The sequence below is a fragment of the Colletotrichum fructicola genome (assembly GCF_000319635.2).
Source record: "Colletotrichum fructicola Nara gc5 chromosome Unknown KSG_Nara_v1_contig07, whole genome shotgun sequence".
Taxonomy (NCBI): domain Eukaryota; kingdom Fungi; phylum Ascomycota; class Sordariomycetes; order Glomerellales; family Glomerellaceae; genus Colletotrichum; species Colletotrichum fructicola.
Window position 1 is genome coordinate 2,234,599 of NW_027094057.1, and position 14,595 is coordinate 2,249,193.

Here is a 14,595-nt window from a genome sequence, read left to right on the forward strand (position 1 = left end):
ATGCCTGGCACTGCGGGGTCCTGGCTGACAGCCCGCCCGACTTGGGGACGTGGGGCAGCACTGATTAGGTAGCACTTGGTCCGAGCTCTGGTTTCTGAGGGAAGACACCACGGCATCTGGATCAAAGGTGCGCAATTCCAGAGGCAGAGGCAGAGTACGTACCTTGTACAGGTGGGTCGCAGTGGCCGCTGGGCAAGTGTCGGAACGGGTACCGGGTACATCCACATGCACTGCTACTACCGCCGCAACGGCTCTTGATCCGTCCTACGAATGCCCCCCAAATATCCCCAAAGCCAACCATTTTAAGGCATCACTCTTGGTAAGCCCGGCTGTACAACGCAGACCTTGTATCTTGGACTTACCGACTGCCAACTGCCCACTGCACCACCACCACCACCACCTGCTTCGTCATCCCCGTTTGACGATTCCACCAACTTGGCAGCCGCTGGGCCACCCGGGCCTAGACCTTGACGGGATAGTGCTTGCTGGCTCACGGATGGTCCGTCTCTAAAAAGAACCCGGTGCCGACTTGAAGACATTAGCTCCCACTGCAGACTACCTAAGCGTGCTAGGCATACATACCTACCTTAGACGACACACCACACCCTTTTCTCCTTCATCGCCCTACCTACACAACTACCTACAGCCTGACCTACACCTTCGCCACGTCGTTTCTCCTCCTCGTCACCTGCGCCCCTCTTTGGACCCTTGATCTCGCCCGAGACCACCGACCCTGTCGAGACGATCCGATACTTGCCTTCGCATAAATACCACGAACACGAGAGCCTTCTTCAACGGGCCCCCGCCGCCGAACGCGTCTCTTTCATCCGGCGCATTGCGAACACACACTGTACGACCCGGGCAGGACTAGACGACGAGGAGAAGGACTGGCGTTGGAAGCTTCTCACGACACCGCATTTTCTCTCCGCCGTTATGTCACTCTGAGGTCCGGCTACGCATACACTGCCTCCGATGTCGTAGCGACCCCCACGAATCCTTCATAGCCTAGCTGTTCTATCTCTGCCTCTGCGCAAGATGGCCAGCAACACCACCCCGAAAGTGAACTCTCCCGCGGTCCTCTCGACGCCCCCGGGCTTTAGGAGCCGCCATGACTCCATCAACTCAATATCTACCGCCTCGCAGGCCGATAAAGACCAGCTGGCCCATACTCTCAACCGGATACATACGTCAGCGAGCCAGTCCGACTCTCTGACAACCTTCAACGATTTCGCTCCGCCTCCCGCCTCCCTCCCCACGACGGAAACCAAGGCGCTGACTGGCGAGCTGGTTCAGAACGGGCTCAGTGGTCTGTATAGTCGCCTGAAAGAGGCCGTCGGTGCCGTTGGAGCAAGGACACAGGATACGGATGATGCCGACAGTTTCGACGCGGCGTCGAAGCGTAGCACTAGCACGGTCACCTCGACCAAGACTCCGGCAGCCTCCCTTGCTCGCGTCGAGAGTGCTGTCACGAGCTCTTCTTTCAACTCTAATGATGGGCCCATGACGGCGACCACCTCTTCGGGAGTAAATACCGCCATGTCGGATAGCCAGTCTCAGCCCCCTCAGTCCTCCAAGGCCACCTCCATATCTGCCATGACAGCATCCAAGTCAAGCACCTCGAGCCGACAAAGTATGCCCAGTGTTGCCAAAGCGTCAGCAGTCACGGCTATCAACCCGGAGGTCGCGCCCGCCACGGCGACAAGAAGCCTGCCGCTCGCAGAAGACGGTCCTAGTCGGTCATCTGGCAGGCGCAGCATCAGCAAGCCTGATCCTCGACCACTTGTCATAGGCTCCGACAGCTCCCATAAGTTTGACGTTCTCGAGCCCAAGCCAACCGCCGCCATAGATCGAAGCCATGCAAGCTCCCGGCTGGTAGGCGTTGATGGACCTGCTGAAAAGCCTCTGAGCCCAATCAAGGCCAATGCTCCGCCGCTACCTAAGTTGCAAACGACGGACCCTCGATCACCAGTGTCTTCGGCTGCATCAATGCTTATCGCGCCTAAGCGACCGGCGGTTATTGATCGAATCAGCCGCTCAAGATCGCCTGGGTATGCGCCTTCAAGATCATCGTCTATGGAGCATGTCACCGCGGAGCCAAGCCCAATTAGCACCTCGGCACACGATTCAGTGTATCATGACTCTTTCGCTCACGACTCTCAACCGAAGCATGGAAGGACTGGGGTACTCCGAATTCCTGGGACAACGACTAATGAAGGCGCGCCAGAGCAAGTCAACGCCAGGCTCGATCGTATGCGGCGACAAGTGCTGAGCAAGGAGTTCTGGATGGCGGACGAAACGTGCAAAGAGTGCTTCATCTGTGGCCAGCCGTTCTCGGCATTCAGGCGGAAACACCATTGTAGAACTTGTGGCTGCATCTTCGACTCCAAGTGCACTTCCATCATTCCGGCCTCAAAGTTTGGAATGACTGGTACTCTGCGAGTATGCAAAACATGTCTGAAAGTCATCAACCAGCGGCTTTACGAAGGAAGCGGCTCTGAAGACTCTGGTGATGACTCATTTCTGCCGGCTATTTTCCGACAAACCAAGGCGACCCCCAAGGTCACGCAGGCCGAAGCTGAGGTTGAAGAGCCCAGTTTTGCGGACAAGATGGAGGGCTTGAATGACGCCAGATCTGTTCAGACCCCAATGATGGCCATTCCTGCCACCAGACGAATCAACGACTCGAACAGGAACTCTGCCATTCTTGAGATTGATGCGCCGCAACTAAGTCGTCCGAGCTCGTCTCGCTCACTCAGATCTCTGACCTCCGCGAACCGTCCGCAGTCGTCAGGTCACAAGCGCCATCATTCAAAACATCATAATAACTTCCTGGCACGCTTTAAACCAATGCCAGCGCCAGATGTTAACAGCGCTCCCTTCCGCAAAGGCATTACCGATGAAATGACCAAGAAACCAAAGTACCCGGCATTTCACGATGACAATATCATCGACCCAGAATTGGCTGCCTACATGTCAGACGAGTCCAGTGGTGACGAGCAAATGAGCATATTTGCTACAATGTCAAGTGCTGATCTGCAGCCGTCAAGTTACGATCACGAAAAGTCCAGTTTTGGGCCATTCTTGAGCGCGGGCAGGAGACACAGGCTCGGCCGAGGAGAAAAAAGTGTCAGTGGCTTGAGTTTCACGAGTCGAGGAATGGATGACAACGCCGGCTCTGGTAGCCTCATTGGCCATGGTCGGCCAGCAAGGAGACGCAATCTCAGCAATGTGAGCCATCAAATGCGGTCTCCACGTCCGAAATCTGGAATATTCAAAGGACCCTCGGCATCTAACGAAAATGTCTTCACTATCGAGAATCCCGCCATAGAAGCTACTAAGCTGACCAGGAGTGACTCCATGCAAGACGACAAGCAGCCGCAGGTGGAGCTGAACCCGTCGAGCATGCTCCATGTGAAGAAACTCCTACATCAGTTGCTCGAAGATTCAGGAATTCCCAACGTACCCGCTTGGGAAAGGGCTCTAGTTCCGATCTTGCTTCAATGTACGGATGACGTTACGCCCGACATTAGGGCTGGCGACGATATGGACATCCGCCATTACGTCAAACTCAAAAAGATTCCGGGGGGCAAGCCAGGCGACACCAGCTACGTCTCCGGCGTCATCTTCACCAAGAACCTCGCCCTGAAGAGCATGCCTCGCCGCATCATCAACCCACGTATTGTCATCGTATCGTTCCCTATCGAATACCAGAGGCACCAACAGCATTTCATGAGCCTCCAGCCAGTCATCGAACAAGAAAAGGAGTTCTTGCGAATCGTCGTCAATCGCATCATCAATCTGCGCCCTCAGCTACTGCTCTGCGAAAAGTCTGTTTCTGGTGTTGCTTTACAGTATCTTTCTGAGGCTAATATCGCGGTTGCGTACAACGTGAAACCGTCAGTGATTGAAGCCGTATCACGGTGTGCGGAAACAGACATTATTTCTTCGCTCGACATGCTCGCCTTGCAGGTCCAGGTTGGAAGGTCTGGCGGCTTCGAGGTCAAAACCTACGTCAACAAAAGCTATCCGGGCAAGAAGAAAACATACATATTTTTGTCGGGCTGCTCCGAGAAGCTTGGCTGCACCATCGCCCTCCGTGGGGACTCTACTGAAGTCTTGTCAAAGATGAAGAAGATCACGGAGTTCATGGTCTACGTCGTCTACAACTTGAAGCTGGAAACATGCTTGATGCGAGATGAGTATATCCAGCTGCCCGCTGAGATCGATGAAGCATCTTCATTGGCATCATCCCTTCGTCAACCTCCGGAGGATGCTCCGCGATCTCTAAGCGCGTCCGTTGAGAGCGCCAAGCAGGACGCTGCAGTTGTCAGTACGTCGACCCCCGAGCTGCCTTCTCAGACCAGCAACGGTACTTCAATGGTCACCGCCGAAGGCACCGTGTCAACCGAACAGACTGAGGAGCCATCCGTGGAAGAGAGGCCCCCTCTTGTGTCCTTGCACGCATCTCACGTCCCGCCTACGTCCCCCGAATCTCAAGTGCCCGAAGACGTGCCGATGCCAACGTACTACAGCGACATGGTTGCTAGATATGAGACGAAGATTCTTTCTGCTTCACCATTTGTTAAATTTGCACAGCCTTATCTGCTCATGAAAGCTCGCGAGCAAGAACGACGTCTGGTTTACCTGAAACGATTGAGAGATCAGGACGTTATAGAGGAACAGACAGATGCCGAAAAGTCCAAGTCGCAAAAGTTCCAACTGATCAAGCCCGAGATGGTCCATGCGATTGGACAGCAGGCCCCCCGGCAGATCATGGAAGTACTCCACGCCGTCCACGACGCTGAGTATGACAAGGCGCTTTACAACTATCAGACTCAGACAAGACAGTGGGAGAACTATATTCAGGGCAACCTGGATCTCTTCGATCCTTACTCGCATCAGAACATTGTTGTGCTGTACTCGGAAATATGCACAGAGACCAAGATCCCATGCTCGGAACCTGGGTTGATCGCGATCGGATTCTACGACGAGCATGTCGATGACAGCGGAAGCATGGACCCTGACTGCACTTTGGGCCAGTACATTGAAGATCTCTGTCTCAACAAGGATTCAATATGTACAGCAAATGGCTGTGACCGGAAGATGACTGAACATCACCGTACATACGTGCATGATGAGTCACGTGTCACCATCTTCGTTGAGCCAGCGGCTCCCAAACAGCGCCGTTTAGTAGACGGTATATCCATGTGGAGCTACTGCAAGATTTGCAAAAAGGACTCTCCAGAAATGGCCATGTCAGACAGCACCTGGAAATATTCCTTCGGAAAGTATCTTGAGCTTCTCTTTTGGAGTAGGGGGCTGCGACTTCACGATCAGAGGGGCTGTGCCCACGACCATCATCGAGATCACATCCGCTACTTTCAGCACCGTGATACGTGGATCAGGATTCACCACGATCCCATTGATCTCCTCGAGATCATTGTACCCAGAGCTCGGATCACATGGAAGGTCGAGAATGACTTGAAGCTCAAGAACGAGATTTTTAATAAAATCGAAGAAAGATGGGTGCGCTTCGTCAACTCCGTCAAACTTCGGATCAAGAGCATTCGCATCGACAGTGTTCTCCCTGAGAAAGCAGATGCTTGTAAGGCAGAAGTCGACAGGCTGGCCAAGAAAGCACAGGAGGACCAAATAGCTTTGATCCGCCGACTTCAGGAGACCTACGTTAACTCCAAGTACTACGAGGTTATTCCCTTCAACGCAATCGTCAGGGAGATGCTGGAAAAAGCTGGCGACTGGGATGCTGCATTCTCCAAATTCGAGATCGATTTCCTTCCTGACAAGGATTTGCGGCAGCTGACAATGATTCAACTCAAAAAGATTTTCACGGACAACGAGTCTCGAGAATCGCTGCCTTCAACTGACGGCACGGCATCGACCGTTGATACTGGAGAGCCCCCCTCACAGACGTTCTCGGATGTTGATGAGAAGGCTTCGACACAACCTACGGATGCGAGTGAACCCAGTGGTGATGGAAACACAGATGCAGCAAAAGCCGAAGAGCAAGGAGCAGAGGAGACGAAGGAGCAAGAACAGGAGTCGCTGGCAGAAAAGCAGCCCGAGATCGATTCAGTCACGACTTCTGCTCCTGCTGCTGTGCCAGAGGCAGGGGAGCAAATGGAGCAGAACAAAGAGATTGCCACTGAGGAGTCTACGTCCGAAGACAGCAAGATTAGCACACCTGCAGAAGTTGTGCTGGAGCGGGTAGAACCTCTCGACCTTGCCACACCTGGGTCGCCCACCGTCAAACCGCCCTTCTCTATCGCTATAACCGAAGAGAACGAACAAATATCAGGATCTCCCAGCACGGCAGAACCGACCTCTCCCGGGTCCAGGCCCCCGCTCACGACTGTTTCGACTGGAATATCTCTGTCTGAAAAGGTTGAGCAGATTCGTCGTGAGCAACAAGCCATGGGCGCCGGAACGCCATCAACGGGGGAGCCGGTCGAGGCACCGCCGAAACCGAACCCAGAGCGAGTTGTCGCCCGCAGGAACCCGATGCTTAGAACTCTTTCACAACCTGCCTCGACACTGCCAAGATCCCAACCAAGCTTTGCGAAGTCAATAGTGCCGAAGGATGTCAGCGATACCGCAACCGAATCGTCTTTCAAGATAGACAAGAAGCCGTTCGACCGCCTCACATTGGGAATGAAAAGCCATAGGAAAGCTGGTCCCTCTTCGATTCCTCGGCTGATTACCAAGAAGAAGGATTCACATGTGTCGTCACAGGTGTCTAGAATTGCCCGACACTTTGAACAATTGAGCCGCGAATTCGAGAAGGAGAGGCAACGCGAAGATCGTCGCAAACGTCTGGCGAAGGGGACTCAACCTCGTGCGGGATTGCCACGGTCTGCAACTAAGGCCATTGTCGAAGTCTACCACAACATCGACAATGCTGTCCAGGAGCCTGGGCCTTCGACAACTGATCACAATAACGACATCAAGATTCTTGAGCCTAAGACGGCACCTGTTACTCCGGCACCCAACACGGTCCACACTGAGCCGACACCTGAGCCACCGGCCGAAGAGGCACAACTTGCGCCAGAAGTCGCCCCTCCGTCGGAAGAGCAACACGTGGGTGGCGAAACCGACGATACTGCAACTGTCACGGCCAGTCACGGTGGTTCTGATGACGAAGGGCAGAGTGATACTGAACAGTCAATTCTAGACGACTTGCTGCCCGATGTCAAGGAACTAGCCGACTCCCTGGAGCCAAGCACGGAAATCCCTCTCGAACTGCCAAAACACCAGAAGACCAGTCTCATGAAGATGCTTACGAATTTCTGGGCTGAAAGATCGGCAAGCGGCTGGCCTCAGCTTGATTATCCAGTCAACGCCAGCGATCATATTTTCCTAGACTCCGATGTCATTGTAAGAGAGGACGAACCAAGTTCTGTCATTGCGTTCGCTCTAAGCTCAGATGACTACCGCACTAAATTGGCCGATATTCGTCGACAAGAACGTATCGCAATTCAGAGAGACTACGAGGCTTCTAACATGGATGGCAAGTCATCAGGCATGTCGGACACTGGCGGTGAGTTCGTCATGGAAGAGGGCGAGTTGGAGAAGAGCCTACTCAGGGCCACGGGAACCCATCTCAAATACCAATTCAAGGAAGGGTCCGCAACAATGCTCTGCAAGATCTTCTACGCGGAGCAGTTCGACGCATTGCGTAGAAAGTGTGGTGTTGCGGATCGCATTGTTGAATCCCTCTCTCGTTGCCTGAAGTGGGACTCGAAGGGAGGCAAGACCAAGTCGGTATTTCTCAAGACTCTCGACGATCGCCTCGTGCTGAAGGGGTTGTCTCCCATTGAGACATCCGCCTTCCTCAGATTCGCGCCAGCTTACTTCGGCATCATGGCAGAGGCTCTCTTCCACGATCTACCCTCCGTGATCGCAAAGATGCTGGGCTTTTTTCAACTCATTATCAAGAACCCTGTCACAGGTATCGAGATCAAGCTGGATCTGCTGCTCATGGAAAATTTGTTTTACGATCGCGGCCCAACTCGTCTTTTCGATCTGAAAGGCTCCATGCGAAACCGAAAGATTCAGTCTACAGGCGAACAGAACGAAGTCCTTTTGGACGAAAACATGGTAGAATTCATATATGAGTCCCCCTTGTTTGCGCGAGAGCATTCCAAGAAACTCCTAAGAGCATCGGTAAGTTCAAACCCATTTTTGTTGCAAAGCACTGCTAACAGTCCAGGTCTGGAATGACACTCTGTTCCTTGCACGCCAGAACGTTATGGACTATTCGTTGATGATTGCAGTCGACGAGGCTAAGAGAGAGCTAGTCGTCGGAATCATCGATTGCATTCGTACGTATACATGGGACAAGAAACTCGAAAGTTGGATCAAGGACCGCGGGTTCGCGGGTGGTGGCAGAAATCGCCCGACAGTCACCAGTCCGAAGGAGTACAAGTCTCGCTTCCGAGAGGCTATGGCTAGGTACGTCTCTTCTAGTTATTGTTGCCATCATATAAACTAACGTATCACATAGATACATTCTTCAGGCTCCAAACTGCTGGCATCAATTTGGCGCGCCTCAGATGGCCAACACCATGAGGCCGCGTTTTGAATCTGATGTCAAGCTTGAGTGAGTTGGCTGCTTCGATCCCAGTCTTCAACGATCTTTTATAAGAGTCCCGTCATTCGAAAAGTCGCAACGGATTACTGCATTGGAGGCGTTTACTTGAACATGGAAAGCAATAAGGAGAACATGGAGTCCAATGTTAGCATGGGATGGTGTGCTGTAGCAAGGGAGGAGCTGACATGGCGTTGATGATATACGGCCTTGAAATTCAGATACCCAGTAATGACATCAATGACCCCAAGGTATCTTTACATGAATAGTCTCGGCATGAGGTGGTGCATTTCTTGAATTGACGTGATGTGGAACAAGCCGTGTAATTCTCGGGTAGATGCAGTAGCGTGGTTCTCTTGATTCACAGGCACCATTTAGGGCCGCTGAGCTGCTGCGTAGACCACTAAACGCTTTCAGCGGCGTTAGCAAGGCATCCTGGCATGTACCTAGCCTAGGTAGGGAGCTCAAACCCTGTTCAACTCAAACAACAACGTCGATTCATCTCACTTCGTGAGCCTGGTTCTACAAAGTCGCAAACATTTCAAATTTGCTTATCACACAAAAAAACGGCACGGCACACCTCTAATGTCAATAGATCTAAACTGGGAGACGCTCACCACGGGCCCCGATGGCGAGGCACTGGCCCTCCGGATCCGCGACTTCATCCACACAAAGTTCCAGGCGGTTCCACTGCCGCGCTTCATCAAATCCGTAAAGGTACACGACTTTGAATTCGGCGCCATCGCGCCCGAGCTGGAGCTCAAGGACATCACGGACCCTCTGCCGGATTTCTACGAAGAGAACCCAGACATTGAGGACGACGAGGAAGAAGATGAGGACGTCCCCGAGCCAACGCCGCCGACACCGCAGCAGGTGCCCAGCGAGCTGAGGGCGGCTGAGAGGAGGAGGCAGATGGAGGATATCTCGGTGCCGCCGAGACTGAGAACGCATCCGCTCCGCGGCCAGTCTGGCGACTTTCCGAGCCCGTTCTTGGGGGTGTCAACGCCGGGGATTCTGGGCGGGACGTCGAATTTGCATTATTTTCAGTCCCATCTCGGGACGGGGTGGTCCGGCACGCAGACGCCTCTCGCGGCGGTAGCTGGCGCGCATATGGGTAACAGGCTGGACACCTCGGCCGTCGTGTCGCCCGTGAGCTCGCCGCTGCTCAATGGCTACTCGCCGAGCCACAGCCGTCATGCCTCGTTGAGCTCGATATCGCCCAGTGACTTCAACCCGGCGGCGTTTGCCCAGCAACAGCAGCTGCAAGACCTGCGGGAGAAGGCGAGCGTATCGACGTTGGCACCCACATCCGCCGGGGCGTCGCGGCCGCCGACAAGGGATACACACGTCCCTACCGATTCTGCACCGATTCAGGAGGAAGACGACGAGGAACAGGACGAAAACGCGCCGCGGTTCCGGGAGCCCAGGCCAGAGGATCTGCAGGCCGTCTTCAGGATCCGGTACGCGGGCGACGTGCGGCTGCGGCTGACGGCCGAGATCCTGCTCGACTACCCGATGCCCAGCTTTGTGGGGATTCCCGTGCAGCTGAGCGTGACAGGTCTCACGTTTGACGGGATCGGCGTGATGGCGCATATCCGTAAGAGGGTGCACTTTTGCTTCTTGAACCCCGAGGACGCTGCGACTGCGGTTGGTGTGGACGAGGCGGGACCCACGGAGCCTGGGAAGAGGTTTGGCGGGCTGTTGCAGGAGATCCAGGTCGAGAGCGAGATTGGGTTGAGGGACGGCGGGAAGCAGAGCCTCAAGAACGTGGGCAAGGTGGAGAGGTTCGTGCTGGAGCAGGTGAGGAGGATATTCGAGAACGAGTTTGTGTATCCCAGCTTCTGGACGTTTTTGGTGTAGACGTCGGCGTTTGGGTTCGTTGTTTGTTAACATGGCATCAAAAGTAAGGTCACTGGGCAGCGCAACGGTTGGAGCTGAAAAGGCACATGCATGATTGCTCTACAATGGTATCTACTTGCAAAGAGAAGAACTATCACCTCTCTCGAAACCCGGAAAAGATCATCAAGTGAGAGTGCTCTTGAATCCTTGGTAGGCTTGCTGGATGTCCATCTCCAGCTCACGGGCCTGCTGCTCGCTCAACTCATCTGTAGCCTTCATCTGGTTCAAAGTAATGAGCCACTGTACAATCTTGCCCCTGCTGTCGAAGTCGCGGTCTGTGACCTTGTTGACGGACTGGATGACGTCGGAGAGCAAGGGGTGCAGCTGGTCCTTGGAAAGGAGGCCCAGCTTGACGGCGTCGAGGAAGGTAATGAACTCCTGAGTGGCCTCTAAAATCAAGGCGCCACTGGTATTACCGGCAGCAGCGGGAGCTGGGGCGGCGCTGGAGGAGGCGTTTACGGTTGTTGAGGGCATGCCGACGCGGATGCGCTCCGTTGCGCGGGGGACCTCGAGCTGGTGGAATCACGTTGTCAGCATTGGTTTCATGAACAAGATAGTAGCCGTTCGGTGCATGTGGAATGACACGTACATCCCATTCCGCCTTGAACTCCTCCAGGCCTCCAAAGGCCTTCGCGACGGTTTCGTCGGCCAGGATGGACTTGTATTGCTTCAGAGAGCGCTCGCAGATCTCGGTGTAGTCGGCCTCGGGGATAGCGTCCTTCAGGAAAGCCTTTTCGAGCTCGTCGAGGGTGACGATTATGCTGAAGATCTCGGCGAGCGAGTCCTGCAGGTCGCGCTCGGCGCGGGTGTCGGCCAGCTTCACCTCCTGTTGCGAGGCATCGTCATGTTAGCATGGCTGCGTTGCGCTGCGGGGGGCGGGGCAGATGACATGGTTGCTCGCTGGGCGGTGGAAGAACAAGAGAACGGGCACGGTACCTCATCGAGATTGATTGTTGCTGACAAGGTCGTATTTGGGATATAGCTATGCGGCGTAGGCGCATAGGACTGCCGGGGCATCATCTTTGCGGCTGGGTTCGAATCGTCGCCGGCTTCATGGTCGATCAGCGGTCGTCAGGCACAGCTTCGCGGGAGCTGTTGAGCTGCAATGAGTGTTGCAGTGGCCAGGCACACCTCCAAGACAAAGTCAGACATGGGTGTCCAGGTTCCATTCCGCAGCAGGAGCCTGAGCGTTAGACGTGGGGCAGCAGGTGGCGCTAAGGCCATAGATGGCTTAGCGGGACTCGACGATAAGATAAGCTCCTCCAAAAATTTTGCTGAGCGTTCTGCCATTGAAGTTCCCGTTCCACGGTCCCTGCAGGCGCTTCCTTCCTTTCCCACCACTCCCCAATAGCAGGATCCCAATTGACCGGCCCCGTCCGAACCGTTCACCATGGGTTCCTCCAAGAAGAACCTCAAGGCCACGAAGAAGTTCGAGAAGAAGCACCTGAAGGGTGTCCTCGACAAGAGGAAGGAGACCGCGAAGATCAAGCAGCGCGCGCAGGTCAAGGCCAAGAAGCAGTCGAAGCGGCCCAAGGATGAAGAGTTCTTCAAGGGCGACCCTGCGGCGAAAAAGCCAAAGGGCAACCAGAAGGATGCTACCGTGAGCGCCATGAGCGTCGACGACTTTTTCCAGGGCGGCTTCGAGGACATCATCGACAAGAAGAAGGGCAAAAAGCAGACTGGCAAGCGGAAGCGCGATGCGCCGGAGGGAGACGACGACGACTCGGACGCAGGCAGCGGCTCCGAATTTTCTGTCGAGGACCAACCCGTTGGCAGCGACAGCGAGGACGATGCCCAAGACGACGACGATGCGGACGACGAGAACCTCGGCATGACGCAGGCGGCTATGGACAAGCTCGCTACCGACGACCCCGAGTTCTATAAGTTCCTGAAGGAGAACGACCCCGAAGCCCTCGACTTCGACGAGAACGCCGACATGGCCGAGATCGATGAGCTCAGTGCCGGCAGCGACGAGTCCGACGACGAGCAACCGAAGAAGAAGCGGAAGAAGGCCAAGAAGGAGGCCGAAGAGGAGGTCCTGCTCGACAACGAGCTCACACGCGAGATGGTCGCCAAGTGGAAGAAGTTGATTGTGGAGAAGCAGAGCTTGCGCGCTGCGAGACAGATCGTGCTGGCGTTCCGCTGCGCTGCCCATCTCAACGAGGACGACGCCGAGGAGAGCTCCGCAGCAGCGCAAAGATACAGCATCAACAGCCCTGAGGTATTTCACGACGTCTTGATCGTCGCCCTGAAGCAGATTCCCGCTGTCGTTTCCCACCACCTTCCCATCAAGGAGTCTGCCTCTGGCAAGATCTACGTGCCCACCGACTCCAAGAAGTTCCACACTCTCTCGATCATGATCAAGACGTTCACTGCATCCATCATCCACCTACTCGGCACACTGTCCGACGACGCCACCCTCAAGCTTACCATCGGATCATTAGAGCCGCTCGTGCCCTACCTGCTTTCCTTCCGAAAGCTCCTCAAGGTCCTTATCAAGACGGTAGTCAACTACTGGGCCAGACCGGCCAGTTCAGAACCCACAAAGATCACTGCTTTCCTCGTTTTGAGGAAACTGGTCGTCATTGGGGACAAGGGTGTTCGTGAGACTGTTCTCAAGGCGGTGTACCAGGGACTCGTGTCAGCATCCAGGGCAACAAACATCAACACCATTCAGGGCATCAATCTGATGAAGAACTCTGCCGCAGAACTTTGGGGCATCGACCAAAACGTCGGCTACACGACGGCCTTCACTTTCATCCGCCAATTGGCCATCCATCTGAGGAACAGCATCGTGAAGAAGGAAAAGAACTCGCACAAGATCATCTACAACTGGCAATATACCCACTCGCTCGACTTCTGGTCATGTGTACTTGCCGAGCACTGCAGTCCCCTGAAGGAGGCGGAAGCAGGCAAGGAGGGCCAGTTGAAGCTTTTGATTTACCCCCTCGTGCAGGTGACCATGGGTGCCATGCGCCTCGTCCCCTCCTCCACGTTCTTCCCCCAACGTTTCCACCTGGTTCGCTCCATCCTGCGCCTGTCTCGCGCAACAGACACCTACATTCCCCTCGCCTCCGCGCTCCTCGAGGTTCTCGACTCGGCCGATATGAAGCGTTTCCCCAAGGCGTCATCCATCAAGCCGCTCGACTTCAACCTCGCTTACAAGGCGGCCAAGTCCTACCACCGCACGAGAGTCTACCAGGATGGCGTTGGAGAGCAGCTCGTTGAGCTCTTCAGCGAGTACTTCACCATCTGGGCGAAGAACGTTGCCTTCCCCGAGTTCTCCCTGCCTGTCATTATTCAGCTGAAGCGCTGGGTCAAGCAGGCGCGTAAGATCAGCACGGGCAACAAGAACAATAAGGTCATCTCCATGATCGTTCTCCTGGTGCAGAAGCTGGAGGCCAACGCCAAGTTCATCGAGGAGAAGCGGTCAAAGGTCGAATTCGCACCCAAGGATCGCGCTCAGGTGGATGCCTTCCTCCGCGACTTTGACTGGGAGAAGACGCCACTCGGTGCTTACGTCGTCGTGCAGCGCAAGATGCGCGAGCAGAAGGCCAAGGCTCTGGAAGAAGCGAGAAAAGAGGATGAGAAGAAGCGCAAGGAGGAGGAGAAGGAGGCTCTCGCTGCCAATGCCGAGGGTGATGATTCCGAGGAAGAGTACGGTGACGAGCTCATGGACGGTGAGGATGGCGAGGATGCCGATGACATGGATGAGGATGAGGATGAAGAGGACGATGTCATGGAGGATGACAGTGAGTAGACAGTTGTCGAGTGAGGTGTGTAGTAAAAGTGTTTTGCGGCGCCGAACAGGACGCTGGTGTTTGGGAATATCATGGAGGCATATGCAAATAATTTAAGAGGCTACAACTCATTCCAAGCGGCATTTTCACTTCCCCTTTACGTCGTTAAAAGTCTTAAAACAATGTGAATAGCGTCGTCGATGTGGCTTGAGCTGTTGCGTTGATCTGCAGCAGGCAGTCCCTCCTTGCCCAAGCATGATGCAGAGGTGGAGGCGGTGGTGGAAATTAGCACGGACGACGGAGCACGGGCAACCAAACCCGCTTTGCAGCGGTAAGACTGGGGCGGTTTTC

The 14,595-nt window shown here is 54.7% G+C and overlaps 4 protein-coding genes across 4 annotated transcripts; 3 read left to right on the forward strand and 1 right to left on the reverse strand.

Moving 5' to 3' along the window:
- Positions 1-1,035: 1,035 nt before the first annotated feature.
- FAB1 (1-phosphatidylinositol 3-phosphate 5-kinase FAB1) lies at positions 1,036-8,621 on the forward strand (the record flags this gene model as incomplete). The annotated part of the gene is made up of 3 exons (XM_032029784.1): positions 1,036-8,181; positions 8,228-8,469; positions 8,522-8,621. 3 exons carry the CDS (start codon positions 1,036-1,038, stop codon positions 8,619-8,621), a joined length of 7,488 nt encoding a protein of 2,495 aa, XP_031890331.1.
- Positions 8,622-9,190: 569 nt separating this feature from the next.
- MDM12 (Mitochondrial distribution and morphology protein 12) lies at positions 9,191-10,465 on the forward strand (the record flags this gene model as incomplete). The annotated part of the gene is made up of 1 exon (XM_032029783.1): positions 9,191-10,465. The coding sequence occupies one exon, from the start codon at positions 9,191-9,193 to the stop codon at positions 10,463-10,465; it is 1,275 nt and encodes a 424-aa protein (XP_031890336.1).
- Positions 10,466-10,627: 162 nt separating this feature from the next.
- Positions 10,628-11,524, reverse strand: VPS28 (Vacuolar protein sorting-associated protein 28; the record flags this gene model as incomplete). The annotated part of the gene is made up of 3 exons (XM_032029782.1): positions 10,628-11,017; positions 11,094-11,330; positions 11,441-11,524. The coding sequence occupies 3 exons, from the start codon at positions 11,522-11,524 to the stop codon at positions 10,628-10,630; spliced, it is 711 nt and encodes a 236-aa protein (XP_031890337.1).
- Positions 11,525-11,894: 370 nt separating this feature from the next.
- NOC2 (Nucleolar complex protein 2) lies at positions 11,895-14,264 on the forward strand (the record flags this gene model as incomplete). Its single annotated transcript, XM_032029781.1, has 1 exon — positions 11,895-14,264. The coding sequence occupies one exon, from the start codon at positions 11,895-11,897 to the stop codon at positions 14,262-14,264; it is 2,370 nt and encodes a 789-aa protein (XP_031890334.1).
- Positions 14,265-14,595: the final 331 nt, after the last annotated feature.